Below are 22,719 nucleotides of genomic sequence, written 5' to 3'. Positions count from 1 at the left end.
ACACAAAAAAACAAAAATAAATAAATAAATTTGGTCTTTGTTATTTACTTTTCTTGCACAATAAAAGCAGGAATAACAATGATAAACTGATCACAACACACATGCCTTGTTATTTAGGAGACCGGCATGTTTAGAAGCTCTCTCCACTGCTCTACTGCTTATGTCACAACGAGTTACAGAAAACCACTAAAAAAAACCCAACATGACAACTCTGTCACTGTGTGTGAAAATGGCATCTCCCCCTCTAAAGCTGCATAATCTCGACAGTTCTTCAGATGTTGTGTGATGGAAACACTGATTAGTTCTGTCTTAGGGCTCTTTATTTCCTTGGACTGTCTGGGAACGAAGAGGGGCAAATGTTTGGAAACCTGTCAAGCTGCCAGTTCACAGGATTAAAAATAAGGGAAAATGTAGCTTAACATCTCAATAGAGCGATGTTTCTTTTAAGAAGCAGTGAAAGTTGCTACTCAGCCCTTCTTTCCAGTGTAGTTTGGCCCGCTGTGTTATGTAAGGCCTTTTTTTTAACCATGAGGAGCTCCAGCTAACAACACCTATCACCTTACATCAATAAAGCAGATAAAGAATGTGTTGTTCCGTTATGTCTAATAAAATAAAATAAAAATTCTGTCTAATAAAACTTTGTTATGGCAAATGTTTGAACCTGGAAACATCTGTCGTGTACATGAACCCTGAATGACTGAGAAAGTTGTGAAGACCTCTCCCACAGTGACTCATGGATTCCCCCTGAGCTTAGTCTTAATTGGGAAGAGATCATTAGCTTGAGCTTCACCCTCTAATCTTTTTTTAAGCATTTCATAATAAGACAGAGACCAGCTTGTGTCCACTGAGAGCCACTCTGAAGCTCGCAAGATTAAAGTCCTCTAAATGACCGCCTTTAGTCCTAAGCACGGATGTCTACCCTTTTAATCAGACATCAGTCCTCATCGCTCCCCTGTTTCCTTGACACCAGTCACACTGGCAGTGCAGAACCTCTCCAAATCTGCTGGCCAATTACAAGGGACAGGAAAAAGATGAAAGCCCTATTACCGCCCTGTCCTCAGCCATACGTCGGACCAATTAACAACGTGAGTGTGGACAAAATAACACAAGGGGGAGGATGCTCTTCCTCTCCTGGTCAAGTCGAAGGCGTGAACACAGGGAACAGTCAGCGTTGTGTGAAGGCAGCAACAAGACACGGGACAGTTAATTGATCTTCATTACGTTAATTATGGTGGAAAAGTGGAGCGTGGAATGAAAAACGGGTCACACTGCTGTACAGTTCTGCCTGGACGTTCCCCTGTTAAGCTTTGTGACGACCTTGAAACTACAGTCCTGGCAAGTGGTGACACGGCTTCAGTGACAGAGTGTGTGTTTGGCCTGTTTTTACCACACTTTGAAATCCTCAGCAGGCTGATGAGTTCCCTTGTGGTTGCATTTTGTCACCTTTCTCACATACTAGAATCTGAGCCTCTGTTTTGTGTTTAACGTACCATCTTAGCGAATCAAACTCCAAAAAGAAAAACCAGCATGCAAGGTTTTTCCAAGAATTACTGTGCGTGCGTGAGTGTGTGTGTGTGTGATTTCCCCCCGTCCACACCAGTGCATGGATGGCTGCACTGTCAGCAAGCCTGGTTCTACCCTTGCATTTAAATAAACACCATCTGAGTTGGCTGGATGCGTATATTAACTGTCAGGAAGCTGCCACCCAGTGATCTCGGGGACTTTGACCTCTTTCCCCAGGGAGCAGCTGACGGGACGTTGCGGTGACAGGGTGTCTTCCCTGTCGATCTGCCCGCTGATACGCCTTACACCCTTGTCCCGCTTGACTCGCGACTCAAACGGCTTGCCTGTCTCCCCCATGCATTGGAAATGAGCCGCGGGTGCCTTACAGGATGCAATGAATAGTAGCGAGGATAGGATAAACACGAGCTTCGAAGACGTCTGTCATGAAGATTGATGGTTCCCTGGAATTTTTGTTGTCGTCTTGTCAGTACTATAAACTTTTCCCTGCTGAATAATTGAGTCCTTCAGCTGAAGAGTCGTGTCAATCTCTTTTTTTAGGATTATGCTGAGGCACTTGTACTTTTTTAGGAGCGTAACTCAGTCTGAGCTGTGGCTGTAAATCCGAGGTTTGCGTGAATAAATAAAGCCGCGATAGCGCATTTCCTGCTGGTAATACAACGTGCATGTGATTAGGGTTCACAGGGTTCACAGGGTTAAAGGCACAAAGTCATTTTAGGGTTGGTTTTCACTTATGTATGTATTCAAACACCCTCACTTGTTGCTGCTGGCCTGGAAAATGTAAATATAACCCAGCTGTCTGTCACCACTGCCTACCTGCGATCTCATCAAACGTTGTCACAGCCAATTTTCACATGTGGAAAATGACTTCTCTGCGTGCGTGAAACAAACCCTATAATATATCTCACATGCCATGATGGAAGTGGATTCTGTCACAGGTTACTAATTATGACAGCCCATCTTATCATCTCGCTTTTACCACCACCACATGAGACATTCAGCTTACAAGATGAAGCACACCTACTGTCCTCTTCTGTTCTTCCTAAAAGCCAATTAGGTACAAAGTTACAACAAAGAAAAGTTGTTCCTAAGCAAATTTTAATTAGATCTACCACTGTAGGCAAGAAAAGAGTTAATTGGTTGTTAAATTGCATAGGTTATGCTGTGAATAAGCTTTCCCTCTGCACCGTGCACCTACATACGACTGTGCCAAACATAATGCTGTTTATTTAATTTGGAAATGTGTAAATGAACCCTGAGCTCCCAAATGCAATTACCTTTACTTTAACAAGGTTTTTGCTTTTGTATACTGAAACATTAAGATATATTTTTGCTCACTCAACTTGCTCTGATGAACTCGAATATGCAGCGCGTTTATTTGTTTATGCGTGTGTGATGGAGATGGAGCGCGGCGCTGCATCGAGCCTGCCAAACTCTGCCCACCTCCCACGAAGCGCAGTGCTATAATTAAAAATTGTTGTTCTCGCTCTTGTTCTAACTTTCTTCTTGCTCAGAGAAGAAAACTCGTGTTACAGTAAATAACTTTGAGCTTTCTTCCCTGTAGCTGTTCAACACAACAGCTATCATCCACACTGATCACCATCCAAATAAAAATCGTTGACCAGTGAAGTGAGCAACAGTGTAACATCGTCTCATTACAATACAGCGTTCTGCTCCGTAAGCTTGGGTGTTGCTGTTTGTGTAGATGATACTTTTGATCACTTTGACTTTTTTATTTTAAAGTGCTTCCAAATGGAAGTTTAGATTAAACCATGGTTGTGTGCACAAATTGCACAAATTGCATTACATGTATTTCCACCCAAGCACATCAAGTCTTCAGACAAAGCACATCTTTGTTGGTGTTAGCAAACAGGATCAAGAAGTACTCATTACACCAGCACAGCAGCAGACCGTTGAAATAAAAAAGCGGGCACAACACAGCAAAGACCCATTACAGGCAAATAAATCAAATTCGGCTTATGGTAAAATAATGTTGAAGCTATGGCGTACTGATGAGGTAATTTCCCTTTTCTTCAATTTTATGTGTCGACAATTACAGTTAATATGATAGCCAATATATAAACGACTTCCAAAGCAGCTTGACTGATGTGCACAATATAAAAATGTAAGAAAAAAAGCAGAATGAAATGATTTGTGAATTTCATAGAGCCATATTTTGTTCACAATAGAACACGGAAAACAACTGAGAAAATGTAGCAGCAACATCTCCTGGAATCTGGGACAACAAAAGGCTGAAACGTAAGTGGTGCTAAAAACAACAGCAAGAGGAATGTTTTGTAACGAGTTAGGCTAACTGCCAACAGGTGAGTAACATGATTGGGGGTATAAAGAGCATCTTGGAGAGGCAGAGAAGTTCACCAAGTTCACCAAAAGAATAGGTGTCATCGAAAGATTCAAACATTGGGAAGAAATCTTTGTGTGCAAGGGACAAGGTTAAATATCAATATCGAATGCCCACAGTTCTTAAAACATTAATACAACATTAATAAAACATTCCTGGATAATTGAGAATGCATCAAGACGAACACAAAAGGAAGTTCACAGCTTTTAGCAGCTCCCCCCCACCAGACAAACAAAGAGGCAGTTGGCAGTTAGAAATCAGCAATCCTTCACACACCCCCACTCCCCTCCAGAATTCTCAGGTAACAACCTAATTTACATATGAATGACTAGCCAATTTAGCTTCCACTTGGCTGAAGCTAAAGCCTAGCTAAAAGCCTACCAGCCATTTGGCTGGAAGGCGGGTTTTAAAGGTAGAAAGTTAGAAGCCTGGGACTTCCAGTAGCTTAAAAAACAGGCAAGATTTTAATGTCATCGAAGTTCTGTTGTTGCAATCACTGCACAGGCTCAACAAAACTTACAGAACACAGTTTGCTTTGCTATCCACACATAGAGATGCAGAAGAAGAAGCCATATATGAACAAACTTCTTGGTGCTGCATTAGTTCCTATGGAAGCTTGTAAATCTGAAAAGGCGCAACAGCATGGCTCTGTTGTAGAAGAGTCCAAGTGCCGAACATTCTGCCTGCAATCCAGACCTTTCACCAACTCAAAACATTTGGTACACCATAAAACATGGTAGCAACTCAGTACACTTAGACATAGTCCAAACCACCTGTTGAAGTTCAAACCGAGCACTGAAGTAGATGTGCTTCAAACAAGTGCCACTCCTGTCAGCTAACAGGAAACTGAGGCTGCTGTTCAAGTGAGCTCACCAAAATTGGACAAATATTGCCTGGTGAGTCACAATTTCTGCTGTGATGTTCAGATGGTATGCTTAGAATCTGGCATAAACAACATGAAAGAATGGATCCATGTTGCCGTGTATGAACCACTCAGGTGGGTGGTGCAATGATGGCACATTTTATTCCCTTCAGTACCAGCTGAGTGTCATTTAAATGAAACAGCCTGTCTGTTGCTGGCCAGGCTCATCCCTTTATGACCAACGTCCACCAATTTTCTGATGTCACAAAGCTCAAATCATGTTAAAGCTACAATTCTGCCTGGTCAGAGTTCAATTCATCTAAAACTGGTTTCTTGAACATAAAGCTAGTATTCAAATGGCCACCACAGCAACTAGTTACATCAACTTGCTGAATCTATGCCACAAAGAACTGAGGCAGCTCTTAAGGCAAAAGAGGGTCCAGTCCAGTACTAGCAAGACGTACGTAATGAATTTTCCTGTGAGCATATGCGTTTGCATATATAAATGAATCATGCAAACTGATTTTCTAAGTAGATAATTGATACCAAAAAAGCTTATCTCACTTTGTGTAATGATATGGCTGTGATGGTTATTGCTAGAACTGTTAACTTAGCTGGAATGCTAAGGGGAGACGTTAGCAGAACAAGGCATAACTATTGCAGGTAGTCGACCAGCATTTTGAGTTTCTTATGTTTTGGTTTATTTTTCCATTATCGATTAGCTCTTATTCTCTGGTGATACGGTTTTGATTATAATTATATTCTGATTCTTTAGCTATCTGATGATGATGATGATGATGATGATGATGATGATGATGATGATGATGATTATTATTATTATTATTATTATTATTATTATTATTATTATTTCTGGTTTAGGTTTTGTTATCTTGCCCTCATGTTTAGTTTAGGTTGCCTGTGCTCCCACTTCTCTGTGTTCCCTCCATCTGTCTATGGTGTCACACTGTCTGCTTGTGAACTGTCTGTTTAGTTCAGTGTCTTGCCTGGTTCTGTGTCTGAGTTTCCTGTTTTATTCTGAAGGTCTTTGTCTCATGTGAGTGTGTTCCGTTTACGTTTCCCCTGTTCCGTCAGCTTTGATTTCCCCCAGGTGTGTTCCCCTCCTGTTGCTCATCCCTTGATTGCTGCTATGTGTATTTAGTGTCTGTGTCTTCCCCTACTCGGCGGTGTCGCGTCGTTAACGTCTGTTCATCCTCTTACCCTCAACTAGCTGTGTGTTCTGCTTCCATGTTTCTAGTGTTTAGTCTCCTGCTCCAGTTTAGTATTTCTTTTCCAGTGTTTCAGTCCTTGGTTCCTCTGTTCAGACTTTTGTTTGTCTTTTGGTGAGTTTAGTTAGTATGAGTTTTTTCCCAGCAACAAAGCTGCACTTTAAGTTTCACTTCCGTGTCTGAGTTCTGCATTTTGGGTCCACCACTCCTGCTTGCCTGCCTGCCACACAGCAATTCATGACTAATAGTCGCGCAACACATGATATGTACAAGGCACGCACACAAGCAAAGTTAATTTTTTCAGCAGAGTTTCCAGTGTTTTGAGTTTGTTTCACTAAGGCATCTATTACATACATAAATACTTACATAAATATTTTTTTTATAAATACACTAGTTTGTATGTGCACATGACACACTTATAGCAACTTAATTATCATGTTGTTTACTCAAGTCTTAAAGGAAATAATGTTTTACTTTTGTCTTTACACAGATTTCAAGTTTAGACAGCAAATTTGTTTTTAATCAGGCAGCCCTTCTCTGAATGAGTTTTTATCAGAGAATGCCTGCCCCAGCCTCCACAGTCTCCATCATTTCACCCTGATGAAAACACAATTTTCCTTCTTTAGTTCTTTGGTCCTTCTTTAGTTTGGCCTATATTTATATATTAGTGCATTGTTAGAAGATCAACCAACCTTGTTTTGTGTGGGTTTTTTTATTTGTTTCAATTGAATCATGCAAATTTGAGACTGATTCCTTTGCTTCTTCAAAGACAATACTTAATGTCAGTTCATAAAACCTGTGCACAGTGCTTTGTGAGACAAAAAAGACAGAAAAAAAAACTTCCTTTTAACAGAGAGAAACCTCAGAGGGAACCTGGCTCAGGGAGGATAGCCATCTGTGTCAAACTGCTGCAGTGAGAGAAAAGCAAGGAAAAGAAAAGAATAAGATACAATTTAACAATGGCTTCGTGGTTAGTAATTAAGTCTACTCACTGCAGTATTAATTTGGTTGAGACATCTCTTTGCAAACAACTTACAGACAAGCTGTTTGTGGTTATCTTCTAATTAAATTTGCAATTCATCATGGATATTGTGGGCAATGTCAAAAACACCCAGAGATTTTTTGTATGCAGAATATTAGGACATAATTATTATTTTTAAAAAGACATTTAAACTGAGATGAGTTAAAACAAAGAATAGAAACACTGCACGTGAATTTGTTTCATCTTCAACACTGGTTACGCTAATTAAGCAGTTATGATACAACTAATGCTAAGAGATGGTAACCGGTAGATTGAATAGTGCACTTTAGGGTGTCCAGTACATTGCATAGTAACATGCTGTGCGTCTTAGGTTAGAGACGTTTGACTGAACTCATTTGTTTGACAGTGTTATATTTAAATAGCTGTCTGTTTTAGAAAACCTTGTATGCACAATTAAAACTATCGTATTTCAAGTGTGGTCTGCATGACTTTAACTTTTATCTGTGATCAGACCTAACACCTCTTTATGGGCTGTCTTGATTATAAGAAATAATTCAATTGAAATTTTAATTTCTGTGCCGATGTCCTCCATGGTGACCATTCTTTACAAAGATTTTGAAATGCAAGGGAATGACACACAAATCTCTTGACCTTTGATGTCTGAGTTTAAGACTTGGTAGTTATTTTCCAGGACAGTTAAATGTTAATTTTTCACAGAAATGAATTTAAGACTTTTGAAATTTGCAAGAGACAATATCCAGGACTAAAAATACCTAACTTACTTTCTGCTGTTTTCTAATTATATGACTTGTAGCTTACACAGGATGGGTTTCAGTCATGTCTACATCACATACTGTCACAAATACTGACACTGCTCTTTGTTTATCCTTTAGATAAATGATTTACAGACCCTGCCTTATGGTAGAATGCCACTTACCTGCAGGTGACAGAAAAAAGAGGCATGCATTATATCACATTCAAAACGGTCGGTGCAAAAAGTTGAAAAGACCTGCAAAACGCAAATCAGTGCATTTCCCCCTCATTTCAGAAATGTTCTGTGAAAACTCAACATCTGTAGTATCGCAAGTAAAAGATGAGTTGCTGAAGAAGTGGACGCCTTCTTACAGGGGATCAACAGCAAAATAAGCTGACTGTCAATGCGTCATAAAGCTAAATATTGTACATGTGTGAATTAACTACTCCAATCCATTATTGACATTAAAAGTAAAGTGCAGTTAGAATTTCTTATTTTTACAGTTATTTACCAAATATTTTTTTAAATGAATGAATAAATATAAATCACTGATAGAATGAATATAAATGCAAAGCACTTCATGGAAATGTACTAGGTTTACGTTGATCATGCAGTTGAATCATATGTTTATCATAAAAATGCCCAAATTTAAAATTATCAGCTAAAAATGAAATGTTTTAATTTAAATGTACCTTAGTTTTGTCATACAAAGCGTGATTGTCCAACAGCATTCGCCGCTCCATTCGAGCAAACCTCCTCAGGTCTCTCTCAAACTGCTGTGAAAGGAAGAATCGATAGTCTGAAATTAAATACCTATTTTCCTTGTCAGCCATATGACTTTAAAAGGAAACAGCGATGTCTAAATGCATTTTGTATTCCTGGAGGACTTCTATGTCTTTTCATTATTGTTATTAGCAAGATGGTTATAGGATATGAGACTTTGCTGATATGAAATCATATTTTCATCATGTACACTTGGCCTTAGATACCAAATTGTGGTTTCAAATTGTGGTTCAAGCACCTCTAAGATGTACTGAATAACTACTAGTACATTTCTTTCTACTCACACCTTCTTCCTGCAGCTACCTAACTTTCATTCATTCTCTATAATCCTTCTTACCCTGGAGCCGCTCCAGCCAAGAAGAGTAAAGGCGTAGCGATCCACAGGTGGAGACACCAAGTCCACGCGTACAGCCCTCCAGCCTCTCCTGTCTTCCTCAGCAGTTTGGAGACCTCCCTCTACTTGGCTGTCCTCCAGACGCAGGATCAGGAAACACTTTGCAAAGTGGTCCATGGCCTCAAACCTGTGGCAGGGAAGCTTCGACTCATCAAAAGTAGAGGCCTGGTATTCACAGTAGAGAAGAATGCCCTGTAGAAAATAAAATAAGGATGTGTTCACCGGTCTTTTCCATCTGCTTCTCAAAGATACAAAACAGTTTATAAAATGTCATCTGTAATATCTTAATATGTTGACCCGGGCTTCAGAGCAACCAATACGTGCAGGCGATGTCTAAGATGCATCGCTTGCACATGTTGCAGGCTCACTGAAATAAAATAATAAAGTATTATTCTAAATAATCTGATGATTAGATGTGCAGGATAATTCTGGTTTATTTCATACAGAAATCTTAATCTAGAAATATTTTGCATAAAATAATATTAGCATGACCTATAGAACCACAATGGCCACATTAAAGGAACATTCACTGAAGTGAAAGAAACCGAACTATTAAAAACTCTAAGACTGACATAAGAATGTAACATTTGTAGTATTTTGTCCCCTTAGTCCTAATACAAAGCCACATTCTTGTCAGAATAATAATAATAAGAATAATGTCTTGTCAGCGTTCCAGTAATTAAGACGCACGGACATAAAAGCCTCCATTATTATGTGTTCCGCTGACTGGCACGAGCTATCGAATTTTGTAATTTGTATTTTAAAAAGACTCAATTACTAGAATCCTGTTCAGTGTTTAAACCTGGATCAAAAAGCACAATTAGAGTGAAATGCTTCAGTTCACAGTGAAATGTTTTTTTCTTAATAACCAACAGATTTTTTTTCCCCGTGCAAACTTCTCTGTTAATGTAGATAAGCTGGAGAGTTTTCTAATATCTTTGCCAAAAAACAGTTCAATTTGTGTTGATATAATTTGGTAAAATATTTAATTGGAAGATTTTGCTGGTGTATCATTGACAGCAGTAATCGCATCCCTGTCTTACCAAGAATTGAGTCTTTAAGCATACTGAAGCTATGAAGAGAGCCAGGTTTCATTCCCAACTCTTCAAATAAAGATATCAGATCGGGAATTTGATGTGACATTTTCCTCATTCGGTATTATTTAGCTTAAAGAGTTCCATATTGTGCATTGACCAAACTCTTTTATTTTTTCAATGCTTTACCGCCACCATATTTCTGATATTATCAAAATGGTTCAGCACAGGGTGTGTGAAGTAGTTCTCTCTGAAATCTGAATGAAATTCTAACAAAAAGTATTGCTTTACATGAACGACTTGCTTCAGAACCTGATTCTTCATAAAAGGCTGCTTAGACACAGGCCTGAGGGTATTGAAAAGACTGAGTCATGGTAATGTCTCTTTAAGCAGTGTTGGATTTTTGCTCTTCTTAAAATAGTGAGCTGAGGAATGAGTATATTTTTCTTGACATGACAAATTGCTGCATGCTCACACTTGATGTAAATTTCACACACAAGTGTTGAAAAATATAGATGATAGCCATGTGAAACTGATGGCCAGAGAATAAGAGTTAATATTCAAAATGACTGAAGGGTCATTCACAAGAATTATTAGTAGTGAAACTTGCACACAATGATCACCTAATGGGTCTTCACCTAAACTGTGATCAATGTCAGGGTCGCATTTGTCATTTTAAGGGAAGTAACCTATGAACTCCTGATTTGTTAAGTGTCTGTTGGACAGGCTAAACATTTCTGTGCAGACCGGATTATTAAAAATTGTTTGGCCCATAAATTTAGCAAAAATATATATGGTCCCCATAGAAGGAAGGCAAGGCAAGGCAAGGCAAGTTTATTTGTATAGCACAATTCAACAACAAGGTGATTCAAAGTCCTTTACAGAGACATTAGAAACAAGAACAAATAAAAAGCATGATTTAAAATTGATTAAAACAAGCAAATAAACTAACTAACTAATTAACAAACAAACAAACAAACAACAGTATATAAAATCAAAACAGATAAAATCAGAACAGTAGATAAAATCAGTAGTTAAATGTAAGTTTTGAAATTTAAGCTTAAAGTGTGGATTTGGTGCTTTATTCAAATGCAGCTGAGAACAGGTGAGTCTTCAACCTGGATTTAAATAAACTGAGTGTTTCAGCTGATCTGAGGCTTTCTGGGAGTTTGTTCCAGATATAAGGAGCATAAAAGCTGAATGCAGCTTCTCCGTGTCTGGTTCTGACTCTGGGAACTGATAAAAGACCGGATCCAGATGACCTGAGGGATCTGGATGGTTCATACTGGGTCAGGAGGTCATTGATGTATTTTGGTCCTAAACCATTCAGAGCTTTATAGGCCAGCATCAGAACTTTAAAGTCTATCCTCTGACGGACAGGCAGCCAGTGTAAAGACCTCAGAGCTGGACTGATGTGGTCCACTTTTTTGGTCTTAGTGAGGACTCGAGCAGCAGAGTTCTGAATGAGCTGTAGTTGTCTGACTGATTTTTTAGGTAGACCTGTAAAGATGCTGTTACAGTAATCAAGCCTACTAAAGATGAATGCATGGACTAGTTTTTCCAGGTCCTGTTGAGACATCAGATCTTTTATCCTTGATATATTCTTGAGGTGATAGTAAGCTGACTTTGTTATTGTCTTAATGTGTTTTTCTAAGTTTAGGGCTGCATCCATCACTACACCCAAATTTCTCGCCTGGTTTGTGGTTTTTAGATGTATAGATTGAAGTTCTCTGGTGACCTGTAATCGTTTTTCTTTGGCGCCAAAGACTATTACCTCAGTTTTGTTTTTGTTTAGCTGGAGAAAATTGTGGCACAACCAGTCATTGATTTCCTCAATGCATTTACCAAGAGCCTGTACAGGGCCTCGGTCTCCTGGTGACATTGTGATATATATTTGTGTGTCATCTGCATAGCTGTGATAGTTTATTTTGTTGTTGTTTATAATCTGTGCCAGTGGGAGCATGTAGATGTTAAACAGAAGGGGTCCCAAGATGGAACCTTGGGGAACTCCACATGTGATACTTGTCTGCTCAGATGTGAAGTTACCTATTGATACAAAGTATTTCCTGTTTTCTAAGTATGTTTTGAACCAGTTTAGTACAGTTCCTGAAAGACCTGTCCAGTTCTCCAGTCGTTTGAGTAATATGTTGTGGTCAACTGTATCAAATGCTGCACTGAGATCCAGTAAAACTAGGACTGACATTTTTCCACTGTCTGTATTCAGACATATGTCATTAAACACTTTGGTCAGAGCGGTTTCAGTGCTGTGGTTCTGTCTAAAACCTGACTGGAAGGCATCGTAGCAATTATTCTGTTTTAAGAAGTAACTGAGCTGTTGAGAAACTGCTTTTTCAATGATCTTACTTAAAGGAGGACGAATCGTAATGACTTTGGTGAGCTCTCCTGTACCATCACATCCATTAATACAATTTTCTTCCTCAAGCCAAGATGGGGAAACAAAAAATACATAAGAAGCAAGAATCATCCCACTGACCTTTACAGAACCACATGAAAAGACATGCAAAACACTTGAAATTTCCTGACATGACACATTATGTTCTTAAAGTGGTACACCTTTGTGTTTCATGTTTCACAGTTTATTGCCAGCAATGTAAAGATTTAAAATTGCCCCATCAGATTAGCTTACGTTCACATCAAGACAGCAGTGATTGAAAGAAAATAATTCTTACCTGGAACTTAAATCGGAGGTAATAATTGAATGTTAAGCATTAACCCACATAGCAAAATTGGTATGGCCCAGATCTGGCCCACACAATGTGCTTACACATGGCCCACATACCGCAAAGAGTGACGGCCCTTTGGTGGCCCAGATCTGGTTTGCCAGAGGTGGCCCACACATGGGCCAGCAAAAGGCCAGTTGCAAACACACTGCTGGTTCTGTGCTGGCCCATGTGTAACCTCTGGCAAACCAGATCTGCGCCACCAAAGGACCGTCATTCTTTGTGGGATGTGGGCCATGTGTAAGTTGTGTGCAGCCACGGGCCAGTTGCAGACACACTGCTGGCCCAGAACAGTTTCAGCTCTGGCCCCAGATGTCAGCCTAATGTGTACCTTAATCAAGCCATGTAATAACAACATGTGCCAGAACATAATAGTGCAAAAGTAACATGAGGAAACTCTGTTCAGACAGTGAATGGACTGATTCCTATATAGCGCTTTTCTACTCTCATGGATTATTCATCATTATTAAGTGCTCTACACAACATGCCACAGTCACCCAATCACACACTTTCTCTAACTTGAGTGCTTCCTAACTACATTCATACACATTCACATTCTTGAGATGTAGACGGGAGGAGCCAGTGATTGAACCACTCATAAGCTACAGCCACCCAGTGCTAAACATGAGTAAACCCTCACTAGGTTTTGGATAAAGTGTATACTCACAAACCTGTCAAACCTGCATTTGAAAGTTGGCTACCATAGCAGTATAGTATTGCAACATGGCATTTGGGTCTTCTAACTAAAATAAAATTAGGAACATAAATAGTGCCATCATTGCCAGACCTGACCCACATTTGGTTGACATACACCCTGCCATGACACCAGTCAGTCAGAAGTGCCAGCTTGATCTGGGCCAGACCTGTTTTCTATGAGCCTGGGCCACATAAAACAAACCACAGTCGGGCCAGATGTGGCATGCCATCACATAAACAGCGCCATCTGTGCCAGGCCTGGCCCATATCTGGCTGACATACCACTTACATTGCCAGGAGTCAGTCAGCAGGACCGGTTTGACACCAGATCCGGGCCAGACCTGTCTGCTATGTGGGAAATATGTCTGTTTTAAATAATCTAATAGACCAGACTGAAATGACAATTTAAAACCAATTTGGTAAAGGGTGTGAAGTACAGTGATTCTATGGTTTTGAGCAAACTAATTTAAGGTTTTAATGGACAGAATGCCATGAACACTGGTATAGTCATTCACAATTTCCTTAAATTAAATGTAAATGCCTCTGAGATTTTCTGACTTCTGATGCCAGCGTGATGAGTTAGAAGTTACGTGTAATTTCCGTTCAGAAACTGTAAAAGGATTCACATCAGTGCGATCTTTACACCCACTAAAGATCGCCATTTATTGTGATGGTGTCAGCAACATTATCATGTAGTGTCAAATGTTGTGCTGAGGCATAGTCTCACAGGGCTTAGACCAAGTCAAATAGCAGTCAAAGGACACATTTGGCCCCAAAAACAGAATTCAGTGGTTACAATTTCATGGATTACCCTTTTCATACATCTTCTGTGGATTTAAAATATACTCATAATACTGGAACATTTAAAAATGAATAACTAATTTCCATTACAAACATTACATTAAGTAGTGGCAGTTTAGCACAAATAAATGGCATAACTGGGAAAACCTCACAAATCCTAAAAACCTGAGGTGCCCATCTACACTAGTTCTTGTCCGTCAGTTCTCCAAGTACCTTCTAAGTGTCCTACTTAGGGAAAAGTTCATTCAAGGCACATTCTTGATGCATTGGGATGCTAGCATCACATGTTGATTGTCTGTTTTTGTTGTTGATCTGAATAGTTACATATCAAATGTACTCTTTGTACACATATGACTGTGTGGCCACTACCAGCTCCACCACCATCATCAAGTTTGCTGACGACACCGTCGTGGTGGGCCTGATCTCTGATGACAACGAGACGGCCTACCTGAAGGAGATTAGGAATCTGGAGAACTGGTGCCAGAGGAACAACCTCCTTCTAAACGTCAGTAAGACAAAGAAGCTGATAGTGGACTTCAGCACTAAGCAGGAGAGGAACTACCAGACCCCCGTCATCAACGAGTGCCCAGTGGAGAGAGTGGACAGCTTCAAATACCTCGGAGTTCACATCACGCAGGACCTGTCATGGTCCTGTCACATCAACACCGTGGTGAAAAAGGCCCGTCAGCGTCTCTACCACCTCAGACGCTTGAGAGACTTCCAACTGCCCTCCAAGGTGCTCAGGAACTTTTACTCCTGCACCATAGAGAGCATCCTGACGGGAAACATCTTAACCTGGTTCGGGAACAGCACCATGCAGGACAGACGAGCTCTACAGAGGGTTGTGCGGTCAGCTGAGCGCACCATCCGCTCCGAGCTCCCTGACCTGCACTCAATCTACAGCAGGCGGTGCTGGACCAAGGCCAGGAAGATCACACCACCACACAGTACTGACCCACACATACAGTTCTTACACACACTGGACATTCTGGACATTATTTTCACTTCATTACTTAAATCACGCTGCTGTTATTGTGTATATGCTGCTGTTATTGTGTATACATTTATTTATATTTCTTCATACATTCTTATATAGTTCTATATTGTGTATTTTGTTGTACAGTTATTTTATTTTCAACTTTAATTTATATATTTTATCTTGTTCTCCCAGTTAAATTTACCCTTCATTCTAATTTGTGTTGTACAGTTATTTCATTTTTAACCTTAATTTATATTTTATTCCTTCCTAGTTAAATTTACCCTTTTTAATTTTTCATATTTATTTCCTATCTTATTCATAGCCTTTTCCTTTTTTGTTTTCTTTAGGTCACGAGCAGTTGTCCAAGCATTTCACTACATATCGTACTGTGTATGACTGTGTATGTGACAAATAAAATTTGAATTTGAATTTGAATTTGAAATGTTTAAAAATCTCAAAAGGAAAAGAAACAGAACTCTAAATCTGTATAATCTGACGTTAGACAAAATCCTGAGAAATTGGTTGTCATTGTTAAAAGAAATAAAACACTGCATCATCACCAAGCCTGTAAAGCTTCTTCTTTCAGTCTTTTGTTCCTGCTTTTAAATATTTACATTGATTTATTGAAATTTATACTGTACGATCAAAAAAAAGCACTGACTTTGAGTTGTGGTAATCCATCAGGTTAAAACTCATAAAATAATTAGAGAATGAAATATGTCTACTGGTTAAACTGAGAGTCTTAGTGTGAAAGTCTCAACTGTTTCAATAAAGCTCTAAAAAGTAGCTCTAGAAGGTAACAGTGGTCGTGAATGTGCACACAGGCTTTCATCAGTAAAGCTATGAATACCAGGGAAAGAACTCGGGCCAGTGTGTGAGCATGTTTTCAGACTTGTCATGGGCCTAGAGAGTGCTAAAAAAGGGGGGATGGATGAGTGTAAGACCCAATAGAGAAACAAGCTTTCAGTCAGCAATAGTAGATGGCTGGAGCCCATTCTCTGGTAAATGGCTCCACTCCTTAGATAATGAAAATCTCTGCCAAGTAAGATGTCAGTGCGTTGAAGAGAGAGGATCACTGATGAGAAACAAAGCCATAAGAGTAGAGGAGAGTGAAATGGAGTGAGTGCAAGAGGGTTGGAGAAAAACGAGTAGATAGGGGAAAGAAAAAGAGGTAAAAGACAGATAGTCCATGAATTGATTTCCCGGGACCTCGCCCTGGCCGAATTCGCTTCTCCCTGGGTGTAGCAGTGTTAAGGCGATTAAGATTACAAATTGTCAATTTAATTCCAGCACCCAGAGTAATTGTTGGGATACTACTCTCCTCTCACTGGCCATAAATTTGCTTCACTCTCCTTAAAGAGCAATAATTGGGGAATAGAGTGCAGTGAGCAGCCACTCTGCCTGTCCAACTGATGACTGAGGTTAATCACGAAACATTAAACACCTTGTCAGCATAGCCCAGATAGCCATTACTAAACAATCCTGCCTGACCGCCGAACGGCACGAGTTATCAGACGAGGACAGCTCTCCCCACGGGGGCCACCGAGATGGAGGGCGCTGAGGTACCTTAGGTGGTGACACACCAGGGAGCAGATCTCAAAGAAATCACCCTTTTCCTCTAATTATCTTTAGGAGTGAGCTCATGTGTTGTGCAACTGCAGGCAAAAGAAATCTACGATGTCACCCGCTGCTGCACCCCTGGACCGCTCTCCCTGTGCAATTACAGATAACCGCTCGCCTTCTAATAAAAGGCACGGACAGGAAAGTTCCCTTTCCATTTAGTAATAGCTTAGCTACAGGCAGTGACAGTTCTCACTTGGATAATGAGGGCAGAATGACAGCATAAAAGCACTTAAATACTGACTAATCTGAAATTAAAATCCCCCTGAGCCACACTTGAGACGAGCTGTGGGAGAACGTCTGCAGCGCATCTGATTCAGGAGGCCGCAAATGTAGGTCACTGATTCCGACCCCTCCTGAAAAAAGAAATTTTTTTCTCCAGCTTTGAATCACGCTGATGCCTTCAGAGAAAGCATTAATGAGCTATGGTGACAGTTGCACAGACCATTAAGTACCTGAATGCGGATGCCCTTCACCGGATGAGGTTTGCGGCCCTGCTGCCTACACACATGCAGTACAGTACAGCGGCACTGATTTCTCTCACTCTCTCCCTTTTCAGCCTGACACGCAGACACACACAAATCCAACATAAAAACAGGATGTCATGAAGTTCCCCGTCTCAGCATCGCCGGGGGCTGTTTAGCCCAATAGCGCTCTGTAATCATCTCCTACACAGCAGGTACTGTCAGCGATCATCTGAGAGTAAGCTTATTCCACCAGAACTGTTTACAGAGGGAATTACAGAGGAGGACAGCAGGGAGATAATCTTTCCCCTGAAAGCTTTTGCCTATGAGCACTGGGTGGAGGGGGGTTCAAGTGAACATGACTTTTGAAATTGTGATCAGAAGGTTGAGTGTTTTTCTTATTTGATGATTTACACCAGGTATTTTCTTGAGAGTGTGATGAGTGGACGCAGAAGCCACCTGCATCCAGAAGACAGCAGCATCCTTATCGGGCACACTCTGATCTCATCTTGCATTCTTTCTGACTCGCAAAAAAGAGACATCAAACCCTGCCTTCAAGTTGCAGATTAGCGTGTTAGCCAGGACCATCTGAAATGCACTTTGACTTTGATACAGGGCCTCACCAGAATGAAAGAAACTGATTTGTGAAATGAAAGCAAAGCGGTTTGTTCATCTGTCCGCATGTGCGTCCTCTCAGTGTCAGTCGGAGGAGCCATTACTGATCCAATTTTATTTAGATCTCAAAGTGACTAAGCCTCCGTGACTGCCGAATAACCTCGGCCGTATGGGCAGCTCTGTCTGAATCACTGATTTAGCCACAGGGAAAACTCTCCAATTACCAAGCATGCTGACCAAACACAGAACAATAAAGCCTTAGTTGAATGGCATCATAATGACTGCAATGCATGCAGACCTCAGCCTTTGCAAAGCAGTGCTTAAACAGTATTTAGAGACAGAAATGATAGCTGGACGAAGGATGAGGCATGGCCCTCTCCGTCTCTTCGTCGCTATAGCCGGGGCCAAGCTGAATCTCATCTGTCTGCCACAGAAGCTGGTGGCTGACCTTGCTTCTGCCCCCAAGTTATGCTTTCAGAATTTCAGCAGTAGAAGGGGGTGGGCAATGAGGGGGGGGAGGGAAAAAATGATGAACCCCTTTTTACAAGGACGTTTGGAGATGGATGTATTTTTAACTCCCTTCAGGCTGTGGAGGGGTGCTGGATGAAGGGGGGATGGGTTGGGTTCCAGGGGCTGCCTATGATATTAGGCCTGAGTGAAGACATGTCTGCCCCCAGGGGCTCGATTGCAGATGACAAGGTTACACGACTTAGAGTCAACCTCTGCTACCTCCACTTAATCACTGTCTCTTGTGTCCTCGTCCCTCCAGACGGTCCCCTCTCCATCCCCATTCTGCCCACCCTGCTGAGAAGAAAGCTTCCGGTCTTATCACGCCGTCCCTTCTTGGCTTTCTAAAGCCTTTTCTAACACCTGCCCTTACCTGCCTAATTCACTGTCTCACATCCATTCTGCCTCCTATCCCCGTACATTCGCACATCCTTTCACACCTTCACCTCGCTGCCTCTGCCTATAGTGGATTTAAGTGGCTGCAAGTGGTGAGAGCTCCGCGCGATAACATGCAATAAGTAGGAGGTAATTATCGTCAGGATGGACCTCTGAAGGAGTGCAGAGATGCGGAGGTGGGGATGGAGGAGGGTTGGAGGGTTTGGAAGGGTTTATTTTTAAACCCCAGCTATGTCAAAAAAGAAGTCAGTGACTAGACTAGACTAGAACAGGCAGCGTGATTCTGCTCTTTATCAAACACTCATCTCTTTTTCATGACCCTCTTCAACTATGCATTTATGCAAGGTTGAAGACAGTGTTGACAAAGAAAAGTCCTTCCACAGCCACATTTTCTTGCGCTGCCCGTTTTTATCTAACCGGTCTAACCAACACTGTCCATGATGGCCTTTTACAGATCAAGTTTTTCTCCTGCATGTGTCACCCTGCTCAGAGGAGAGGTATCTGCCTGCAATTATACTAATAGGGACTTTTTAGCAAGCAGCACTGAAGGGAGGCATAATGACTGGGATGTCATTTAGTCCTGTTAGTAGGAAATGTTTTCTTGGTGTTTTCATGGGCAGTGTCTCTTTGTTGGGGAGTATCAGACAAAACACCTGCAGCAAAACATGCAATTCAGCTAACTCAGCTTCATGTACAGCCACTGATGAGACTACTGTATGTACTCGACATGATTTTTAAACCAAGACAGAACACCACGGATTTCATTCATTTTCAGCTCAATAGACTTAATATATGTGTTTTTGACGGGGGATAAAAAACAATAACATGTTTGACTTTTATGCTTCAAACCAGCAGCAATCTCTGGGGTTGACCAGAATATAGCATTAAGGAAATGCCAAGACCTGCAGTTCCTTTAATGGCCACTTGAGGCTGACTCCAAAGGTGAATCCGTCACCTTTGACTCAGTGTTATTATGCCTAACTAAACAGCATTAAAACCATGTTTACAGCTGAGTACAAGTATACAGTTGATTGAATGACTGAAAGTTAAGCACACAAAAACATATCTCCAGCTGAAACTAGCTGCGTTTTCCGAGCTAAAAGGATAAAGCAGCCAAGTTCCAAAGAAAAACTTGAAAAGGCATCAGAACTATTGCTCAACACCACTTTTAAAAAAATTATGAGTCTGGCTCATTGGAAGCAAAATATGAAGAAATGAGAAGTGGTTTTAAACTTGTACTGTACGTGCATCGGTTTATAAATCCAAGCTTGCACACCAAGCTAGCTTGTTTTCACTGCTTACTTACCACTTTACCCTCTTCCCCAAATAAAATTAATTCTGGCTCCAAAAGAAGAACTTTGCAGCAGCAAAAGGACAGGGCTTTGGTTTAATTAGTAAATTTCCCCCAATAAATTTGGAAACGAGGCAAGAAAAGGAAAAGTCCAGTCTTAGGAAGAGTCAAAAGTGATAGAAACAACATGAAAACAAGTGACACTCTCAGATATGTACAGACTGGAGAGAGCTTCAGGATCCCGCAAGGACACGTGTTAAATCTGTTAGATCAGTGAGAAACAACACCTGTGTTTATTGGCCTCGTATAATCAGGTGTTTTAAAATAATCTGGCCCTTGTGACATCGGCGCAGTGAGGCAAGATGTGGGAGAAGTTATTAATGTGAGTCGCAGAATTTAAAAATGTCTTCTTGTGTTAATAGTTTTATTCAAGACTGTTAGGTTAGTAAAAATCTCATGTGTCTCTTGGCACCGTGACTTTTCACAGTTTCTAACTAGGCCACTAGAGAAAGTTAGGAACTACAGCTTTAAAGCCTGCTGCTCTTCAATAATCACGAATCACAAGGACATTATTCATGGATGAAAAAAAAAAGTTTTCCATCACATTTGAATTTTATTCCTGTTTCTCAGAGTTATCTAACTATATATCCAATCTGTTGAGCAGTTCCATAACTGAATGAACTAGTAGACGGTGAATAAACCTGGCCTACTTCATTGATTTCCTCCTCCCATGCACAGAATAAAAACTTCAAAACTAGAGGAGGTAGGTGTAATACTGCATACGTCTATCTATAATTTAAACACCCTGGATATTTGTTTCAATTGTTGTGCTTAACACCCCAGTTTCATGTAATTGCAAATGTCTTTTATGCAACAAGTTGAAGTAGAGCACTTCTGGAACCCACTGATATTTGTCACATTACCATGATATTAGCAGCAAATAATTGTTGTCATTTGAGTACAGTCAGTAATTAAATCACTGTGTTTATGTAAACATAATCCGACATTAACATTGTGTCTCTCTGTTTTATCTCCTGTTCGTATATTTCCTCACTCTGCTCACAGTCACTGTCTGTTTCTCTGTCTCTCTTTTTCTTCTCCCCTCTCAGCCACTTCTCATTTTTTTTGCCCATTTTCCATTAAAGGCTCCATTTTCCACCATGGGGCATCCAGTGCTGACCATGGTCCTTGAAAGCCCTAAAAGAAGTTCTTAATGTAACTGCTAAATTGTACTTTTTTGTTCCTAGAATCACTCACACCTTCCAAATCTCTTTTCATTGCAGGCAACTAAATAACTTCTTTCTCTCTAATTTTCACAAAAAAAGGGAGCTGTGTTTCCAAGGACACAGCTCTGAATCATGAAAAATTGACCAATTCCTTTAAGTGATTTAGTTTTGAATCATGCTGAAAACTTCAGTATCTTACAGCGACCGCGAGTGAAAGACTGGCTTTTGGTTTCAGGAGGTTTTTCAACATATAGTGCAACAGTTATATATATATATTATGTACCAGAATATGCATATGTCCCCTCTGTGACTTGACTTATGGTGGTGGAGGGGTCCACAGGAGCTATGTTGTCGGGAGGCTTTTGCCCACTAGTACGGTCTCACTTGGCAAATTGGTCCTGGGTGAGGGACCAGACAAAGAGTGATTCAAAAACCCCTATGAGTGAAAGATCTAGGGAACAGTTCACACTGCCCACAATAGGGATAGGGTTAGATGGGATGGTCTATTTTACAAACTGCTGATCTACCTTGATTTTTCATCTCTAGGATTTACAGAGAATGGTCTGAAATAGGGAACCTATCCAACAAGCAGGATTTCTCTGGGTGAAAATCCTTTGTTGATGCCAGAGGTCAGAGAGAAATGGCCAGACACCTAAGGTGATAGTTAGGAAACAGTAACTCAAGTAACTAGCAGTAACTCATTATTCCCACTTATGCAGAAGAGCATCTCTGCATGCACAACAAATCAAACCTTGCAGCAGTTGGGTTAAAGCAGCAGAAGGAACCAGGACCACTACTGTCATCTATGAGCAGTAGTGAATGAAGGTACAATGGTCCCTGGTCAGAAAGCTCATTTCCTCTCAAACTAGTTTATTAAAAATGGAAATGAGTTCACTGGACTCCTCCACAACCATCAGATCCCAATCAAACAAAATTGATGTAGGTCACACAAGCATAGGAATAAAGTCAGGGGAAAATGTTCAAATGGGTGCTAAGAATTAGCCCTTTTTTACCCATATTTGAAGATATTCCATTAAATCATACATATTCATACAAGCACCTTTTCTACATCTACGTACTTTCTATCTAACGTCCAGACTCTCCTGAACACGCTGGGAGCAACTTGGGTTCAGTATCTTGCTACAAGGATACTTAATCAGCAGCTGATTTGTATGAATTTTATGAATTAGTTGGGTGTGGTTTTGGTCAAGGAGGTGAGCCACAACCACTCCCAAGTAATAAATCACAAATAGCTGTGTGTGTTGCTGTTTGTGTGTCTGTGTTATCTGCCATACCATGCATTACATATAGGTTTGTATGTGTGATTGTATGTGTTTCTATGTGTCTGAATGTATCTAACTAGTCTGTATGGAACTTTATGAATCAGAGGTGGATGTCACATATCTGTCATTTGGAGTAGTATTGCATCCTGGTACCTTCATAAAGTCTGCTCCAAACTACCGAT

General features: G+C 40.6%; 1 protein-coding gene across 1 annotated transcript in view; it reads right to left on the bottom strand.

The window, feature by feature from the left end:
* dntt (deoxynucleotidyltransferase, terminal) overlaps positions 1–22,719 on the bottom strand; it is a 106,303-nt gene that overhangs the window by 37,802 nt on the left and 45,782 nt on the right. Inside the window, exons 9-10 of the mRNA XM_004554552.3 lie at positions 8,828–9,076; positions 8,400–8,483 (exon numbers count right to left, since the gene is read on the bottom strand). Of these exons, the coding sequence (XP_004554609.3) occupies positions 8,400–8,483; positions 8,828–9,076 (333 nt within the window). The remainder of the gene's footprint in view (positions 1–8,399; positions 8,484–8,827; positions 9,077–22,719) is intronic.

This window comes from Maylandia zebra, linkage group LG13 (assembly GCF_041146795.1).
Source record: "Maylandia zebra isolate NMK-2024a linkage group LG13, Mzebra_GT3a, whole genome shotgun sequence".
Taxonomy (NCBI): domain Eukaryota; kingdom Metazoa; phylum Chordata; class Actinopteri; order Cichliformes; family Cichlidae; genus Maylandia; species Maylandia zebra.
Note: the sequence above shows the minus strand (reverse complement) of the source record. Positions and strands in the feature narration are given on the sequence as shown.